This window comes from Crotalus tigris, unplaced genomic scaffold (assembly GCF_016545835.1).
Source record: "Crotalus tigris isolate CLP2741 ecotype Arizona unplaced genomic scaffold, ASM1654583v1 scf7180000017694.5664430, whole genome shotgun sequence".
Classification (NCBI taxonomy): Eukaryota; Metazoa; Chordata; class Lepidosauria; order Squamata; family Viperidae; genus Crotalus; species Crotalus tigris.
This window is the reverse complement of record NW_024096572.1, coordinates 4,043,549-4,050,806: the sequence shown is the minus strand read 5'-3', so window position 1 is coordinate 4,050,806 and position 7,258 is coordinate 4,043,549. Positions and strand designations below refer to the sequence as shown.

At 49.7% G+C, this 7,258-nt stretch overlaps 1 protein-coding gene and 1 long non-coding RNA gene across 8 annotated transcripts in view; one reads left to right on the top strand and one right to left on the bottom strand.

Annotated features, from left to right (window-relative positions):
- Positions 1-2,730: 2,730 nt before the first annotated feature.
- Positions 2,731-5,221, bottom strand: LOC120305894. Its single transcript, XR_005556120.1, has 3 exons — positions 5,081-5,221; positions 4,660-4,730; positions 2,731-2,860 (listed from the first exon to the last, which is right to left on the bottom strand). It is a non-coding gene; the product is annotated as an uncharacterized LOC120305894 (long non-coding RNA).
- ZEB2 (zinc finger E-box binding homeobox 2) overlaps positions 2,743-7,258 on the top strand; it is a 173,597-nt gene continuing 169,081 nt past the window's right edge. For 2 of the 7 annotated variants that reach the window (XM_039338248.1, XM_039338252.1), the window contains exons 1-2: positions 2,743-2,926; positions 6,090-6,228. In XM_039338248.1, the coding sequence (XP_039194182.1) occupies positions 6,156-6,228 (73 nt within the window). In that variant the 5' untranslated portion in view covers positions 2,743-2,926; positions 6,090-6,155. Of the gene's footprint in view, positions 3,178-4,313; positions 4,765-5,318; positions 5,395-5,504; positions 5,522-5,837; positions 6,229-7,258 lie in introns of those variants that run through there. The other 5 variants (XM_039338246.1, XM_039338249.1, XM_039338250.1 and 2 more) reach the window with 5 other exon arrangements.

Below are 7,258 nucleotides of genomic sequence, written 5' to 3'. Positions count from 1 at the left end.
TGAATAGGTCCTTAAAGCAGGGATCAAGTGGCGTGCAGATTTTGCAGACAGGTGGAGATAATCCGACCCTCTGCGATTCTGCAGCCCTTTCCCTTTTTTCAAAGGGGAAATGGAAAGGAGGAAACGCAACTCCTCCTAAATTCTGCAAAAGAGACAGATAACGGAGGGTTCCCCTTGCAAATTTGGAAAGGCATGACCCAAAGCTTGAACTTGCAGCGGTACGGGGCGGTTCAAAAAAAAAAGGGGGGGGACGATTTGATTTCCCAATCAGATGGCAAGAGCAGGTTCGCCCCCTGGGCGAAGTTTGCACTCCGGCACCGGGATCAGGGCCCTCGCTTCGGAGGGCCATCGCCGGCGACTCCAGGAAGCGCCGCTGCGCCTTGCGGGAGGCGCTGCTTCAGCGGACGCTTCGGAAGCACTTTATCTTAGCCCAGCGCGAGTAAAAAGTCTGCTCTCGAATCCGCCTCGCATTTGTTTTGTTTCGCTTCCCTTCCCTAGGAAGGAGAGCGGGGGGACGGAGCGCGCGCTCCCGAAGAGGTTTCACGGCTTCGAGGCGAGGGTGATGCTGGCGGAGAGTCCAGCCAGAGACACACAAACCCACTCCCTTCGGGAAGCTTGTGCATCTGCCGCCCCGGATCGCGCCGCTCAACCTCGAGAAGTGGACGTTTTCCGTGTGCCTGCCTGTGTGTTTCTTCTACTGACCTCATGTCGAAGTTGCCCGTTAGAGAAGAAAGGGGGAACGGGCGAAAAAAAAAAAGGCGAAAAGATGACTAGCAAAGGGACCAGTTCCTTCATTCCAGTTCAATACTGTACCTCTAATCCCCCTGGGGTGCTTTTTTTTTTTTTTTTAGCCTTTCGCCTGTAATCGGTGATTTCCCCACGCACCCTTCTCTTTCTCGCGTGCTCTCTTTCATATATACAAACACGCATACTGATGTGCCTACAAAGCAGCTTTTTGATTAACCAAATACAAGAGCATTGGTTAAGAACACATTTTAAGTTTCATGTGTCTGTCTCTCTGTGTGTGTGTGTGTGTGTGTGTGTGTGTGTGTGTTTAAAGGTTCCCCTGGGAATACGGACTCGGAATTGGTTAATAATGTGCAATACTTGCTAAATTGCTGACTTCCAGATGTTGGGAGGGGGGCGAGAGAAAAAACAGAAAAGAAATATCTTTCTTGTTTAAGACCTACATAACCTGATTGGATTAGGACAGGCACGTCATATTGGGAACCTTTTTTGAGTGATGATTTAATTAACCATACAGTAGAAAGCTGTATTCTCTAGGACATCCCAGTCCGATTTGCATAACCAATCCCCACAGTGCAAAGGTGGAGTCTAAAGGCCTAATTTTCATTTTTTTAAAAAAGCTTCCCCAAAGTCCCCCCAAATACACATACTAGACTTGTTGCCTCTAGGAATCATAGCTACTTACTCAAATCTATATCAAAGCACAATTATATTTATCTAAGTGCCTGTATATGTATATACGTATGCATATGCATATACATATGCATACCAGCATATAGGTAGGGTATGGTATGGTGTGTATGGTGTGGTGTGGTATAGTGCAGTATATAGTATAATGTATAGTATAGTATAGTATAGTATAGTATAGTATAGTATAGTATAGTATAGTATAGTATATAGTATACAGTGTAGTAGTATTATATAGTATACTATATACCATAGTATATATACTATAGTATAGAGTGTATAACGTATATGTGGTATATTGTATAGTAAGAGATGCATATATATTTAAGTGAGGAAGGTGTGTGTGTGTGTATGTGTGTGTGAAGGAGAGAGCGAGAGTGTGGGTAATATGGAGGATGTATACTATTCAACAAATTCACCAGCCTGCAAGGTATACGTCTAAAAAAAACCCCTCAAATCTCCCCTTACTCTCATGTAACCGATATGCTATTAAATGTTCCTTATGAGCCTTTTTACACTGCTCTTTTACATACAAAATGAGGCCCTGTCTCTTTGCAGAGATGTGCTGGTGGTAGTGGTGGGGATTAATGAATTCAAGAATATTAAGAAAAAAATGTTAACATCTCTATTCCGGCAAGAGAGAGGATTGATTTTAATACCCAGATACAGATCACTCTAAACTATCTCCGCTTGGAAGCAGGTCGCCTGGATCCTGAAGGCTTTACTTCCAAGTAAGACTGCTTAGAATCAAAGGCTTCAAAGGCAGAAGTAAAATAAATGCAGACAGTTAAGCGAGGGTCTGAAAGAGGCACGGAATTCAGGGGTCATTTGTTATCTTCCTTGCCATCCCCTCCCCCATTATGAAATAGTTTCTTCTCCCCCCCCCCCCGCCGTTCCCCAGAAATCGTGTAGGGTTTGGGCTGTGCTCTCCAGCCTGGCTATAGCGGAGGAGTGTCTTCGAAGGCCTCGCCCGGGTGGGGAGAAGCGACTCTTAAGCACCAAGGTAGCTCGCGGTAACTTTCACCTCCTTGGAGTTGTGGCGAGTTCTGGCGAATGGGGCTTCGCCGCTTTCCGCCTCGCATCCAGTAGGATTTAGTAGGGAGGATAGGGTGCCAAAGGCTTGATGGCTGGGGAGGGAGGGAGGGAGGGAGGGAAGGAGGGAAGGAGGCAGGCCATGGAGGGAGAGAGGGAGGGTGGGTGGAAAAGAGGGAGGGAAGCGCGGAGGGAGGGAGGGAGGGAGGTGGAATTGCATTTCTTCCACTAAAGCGTTTGCGGAGACTTCAAGGTATAATCTATCCCAGATCCTTCCTTTCCCAGAGAGAAACTTGGCGATCACGTTTCCACATGATGCTCACGTTTGGTGCTCTTCAATTATCCCTCGCCACAAAGATAGGTGGCGTGTGTTTCAGGGTCCTCTCTCCTCTCTCTCCGACAGAAAAGAAAAAGAAAAAAATGCCATTAGAAGAGGCGTAACACGTCAGTCCGTCCCCAGGTTTGTGTTTCCTGGAGTGGCAGAAAGAGATCAGTCCTAACCTGCCCAGCAGGAATAACGGTCCCTCCCGACAACTCTTTGAGAAGCCTCTGACCATCCTCCCCTCCCTCCGCCAGCTACAGCTCCCTGCACCTTTTTTTCCTTTTTTTTCTTCTTTTTTTTCTTTTTTCCCCCCTTCTTCACTCCCGCGGCTTTTTTCATGCTTCTTCTTCTCTTCACTGCTGGCCAAAACTACAAACAAGACTTCGCAGGTACGTTCTCCGATATATTTTCCCTTCTCTTCTTTTTGCTCCCATTCCCCCTTCCTTCGTGTTTTCTCTTTCCCCCCCCTCCGATTTTACACAATTGCTGGCTTGGGGGGGGGGAGGTCTGTTTTCCTTGCCTGTAGCTGGGAAGGAAGTGGTGATGAAGGGGGAGAATTCTTATTTTTTTTTCCACCCTAGAAATCTATACTCATTTGAGTTCCTTGGAAAACAAAAATAAAGGAGTCGGAATCTTGTTCTTCGAACTGTTTTTACCTGGGGGAGGAAATCGGTTTTTCTTCCATCCCTACACCTGGCTAACCAGGTAGAAAAAGTTATTTCTTCCCTTCTGTGGGCGAGTGTGGATGTATGTATTTTACAGTTTCCAGTGGAAGAGAAGGGGAGAAAGTTCTAGTTTGCAAATTTAGGTCTCTTTTTGGGCAAGGGTTATTCTGGCTTGCCTTCAGGTTCTGCATTTACACATCTGAAAGTTTACACATACCTGTTAATGATTTTCAAGCTGTGAGTAAGTACAGCACAGTAATGGCTGGATAATAAGATAGTAACCGAGTTTTGCTTTGAAAGGGACTCCTAGCAAACATTATTATGATTATTATGATGATGATTACTCCATCTGCTCAGTCAGTTTCATTTCTTGCTATTATTTTCTGACTTGGGTGAAGTAACAATTTAGCTTCTGGGATTCTTAGCCAGAAGTGAAAGTAGTGACTGGAACTAGTTTGAAAGTCATTTAGAATATGTGTATATATATATATATATATATATATATATATATATATATATATATATATATTATATATATATATATATATATAGTATATATATATATATGAGATAATCCTAGGAAGAGACAAGAGGATGAAATCTTTCAGTTTTCCAAAATATTGGCTACTTAATTTAAAATATATATATATATATCCAAGAAAGATAGGTAGTCCCTTACAAACACCGAGGACGATTTTCACTCTGCTGTTTTCTTCCCTGATTTTGCCACCAACTCAAGAAATCTATCAGGGCGCTGCTGGTTAGTTTTGCTTTGAATAATTTGCTCGCTTCCTCCCCGGCTTGGTTAAAAAAAAAAAAAAACCTTAGCAGAGAATGGCAAACTCTGTAGAGTTACAAGTCTCCAGCCACAAGGCTCGGAGCGTCTCTATTCGGTCGTCCACTCACACTTTAGTGTGAGGCTGAAGATGGGCGAGACCGGCGAGTCCAGGGCGCTGGGCTGAGTTCGCCTGGGCCAGTTGGCGCTTTACCTGCACCGCCAGGGATTTTTTTAAAGATAGCTTCCAAATTGTTCCCCTGCGCTGCGAGATTTTTTTTTTTTTAAACGGTTTTTTTTAAAAAAATCGCTAAGGAAGCAGCCACCTTAGAAAGGAAGAGGAGAGGAGAGAGTCGCCCCTCGCCTGAAAACCTGCAAAGTTTTGTTCCGAGCGGTCCGCGTTACTCTCAAGTAAACTTGGGGGGACTTACTGTCATGCAAAGGCGCAGAGAGGATGCCGCGAAGCCAGCCTGAGCGTCCATTTTTAGGCGGCCAAAGAGCCCTGGTAAATATGGGAAGGGCAGACAAAAGACGAGGTGAGGATGAATTCGGTTCAGGAGATCAAGGGTTAATCGCCCTTGTTTTACAGATTGCATCTGTTACATCTTTTATGGTTGCCCGCCCCCCCCTCTCCCGCCCCCCCACCTCCCTATCCCACCAACCCCGCAGTCCCGGCTAAACTAATCTTCCAGTCGGTGCAGCGTGCGCGGTTGTTTGTTTGTTGTTGTTTGTGCGTGCGTGTGTGTGTGTCTGTCTGTGTCTGTGTCTCTCTGTGTGTGTATGTGTGTTAAAGCTACAGCCTAGCCTTTACAGCCCTAGCGTTTGGGTTTCCCCAGTTTTGACAAGCTCGACCTCGGTTCCGGCTGCGCGGTCGCCTCAGCCCAGCCGCGCTGCGCCCCTGGACGAGCCCGCCGCCGCCTCCTCCGACCGCAGCTCGAACGCGCGCGAGCCCCGGGGAAGCGATGGTGCCGGCGGAAGAGTTGGACGCTCCGGTCGCTCTTCTTCCTCCTCCTCCTCCTCCTCCTCCTCTCTTCCCCTCCCCCTTTCCAAGGGCTCCTTCTGGAGGAGAGCTGAAATGACATAGGGGGGAAGTGTGTGGGGGGGGGGATGAGAAAAGAAAGAGATTGAGAGATCCTGTGCTGGATACGGTCGGCGCGACTTTAAAAGTGAGAGAAAAACCAAGCGGGGAGGGGAGGGCGTGCGGGATAGCCGAGCGACAGCCGCTTGTGTCGGCTCTTATCAGTTGATAGCCATGTGCGTGATATGTATTCTGTGCGCCACAGCATATGCAAAGTAGGTACGGCGTGGAGATCCCGAGTACTTTTCGGAAGAAACGAATCCGCCCAGCCATTTGAGTCGAGCTATCTTTCTATTTGGGGGGGGGGAGGAGGAGGGGGGGGAAAAGAGAGCGAGGGAGAGAAATTAACCTCGAGTGCATTCCCCTATAGGTCATGAGTCATTTTGAAGATGTAGCGTTTGCGTGTATGTATCGGTGTGGGCCTCTCTCTCTCTCTCTTCTCTCTGATCTCTCCTTGGCCGGCGGAGGAATAATAATCACGCTAAATACGTTAATAAACAAACAAGCAAATAAAACTAGCGCCATGGCGCCGGGAGAAGGAGCGGAGAGGAAAGCTGCCCCCCGTTTTCCGGAGGGCAGCGAGGGCAGCGCCGGGCTCGGGGGTCGGGGGCTGCTCCGCCCGGGCGCGTCCGCGGCCGCCGCTGAGCAGGGGGTCCTCCTTGCGTGCGGGGGAAGTGGGGAAAAAAAATAATAATCGCCGCTCCGTGGGTTCCCTTTGGCGCTCTGCGTTTGAACGGGATCTCGCCATGCCCACCCGGTTCCCTCTGTTTGGTTGTTCCATAGAGTCTGCGTGTTGCTGAATCAGAGAGCCGAGTCCATGCGAGCGAGCCATCTGATCCCCTCTTATCAATGAAGCAGCAGATCATGGCGGATGGCCCCAGGTGTAAGAGGCGAAAACAAGCCAACCCAAGAAGGAAAAACGGTAAGGGGGAAGCCGGAGGGGGGAAGGAAGGAGCGCGGGGCTCGGGGGGCGGGGGCCGGGCGCGGAACCCCTCCGTCAAACTTTTCTTTCTTTTGTGATTTTTTTCTCTCTCTTGGCTTCTTTTCCACTTTTGGTCCCGGCGACTTCACTTGGAGAGAAAGAGGACTTGGGGGGAAGGGGAGGGGGGGTAGAGGTTGGAGACGAAGCGGACGAAGGGGCGAGGAGGGCGATCGGGAAGGTGGGGGGCGCTGGGGAGGAGGGGGAGTCCAGGATTAGAGGAGCCCCCCCCCGCTTACGGCCGAACCCTGGGCTTTGGACCGGCGCCTGGCGACGGCTTGTTCGGGTGGCGGAGAAAAAGGGAGAGGAGCGCCCGAAGAGAAAGAAAGAGGAAGGGCTCGCTCGGCTTGTTGTCTGTTTGCTGAAGAGCGGCGGCGGCGGGGGGGGGGGGGCGGTTGAAGGGAGTCCAGCGAGGCTGAGTGTCAGGGGATCCCGAGGCGTTTCTATTCCAGTGTGTGTGCCTGAGCCCCCTCCCTCGAGTGCCGTAGGAGCCCTCCTTATAACGTTAGCATTTTCTCTAAAGTCTCCCCCCCCCGCCCGCCGCCCCGCGAGCGCCTTTTCTTTTCCTTTCGAGAAGTCCAATCAAAGTAGGCAGGAAAAGATCTCGGGGTTTTGTTTTGTTTTTTTCTTGGAGGGCAGATTCTTTCAGAAAGGAAGTGGGGACTCTAGGCGCCCAGGGAGAGAGAATTGGGGAGGGGGAGATCCCCCTTCCTCTCCTTCTTGAAGTGGGGGGGGGGCAAGAGAGAGAGAGAGAAAGAGAAGCTGAAAGTTTCTCGCCTGCAGCCTAAGAGCGAATCAGCTAACGGTCCTGGCTGCTCGGCTCCCGGAGCCGGCGAGATCGCCCAGGAAGACCCGTTAGATCCCTCCCCGCCTTTCCGCCTCTCTCGCCAGGCTTCCCTCGCCCTCGGGCCCGCCGTTGTCTCTTCCTGCTTTTCCTTTGATCGCTGCTTTCCCTGCCACAGTCGTCGCTCAT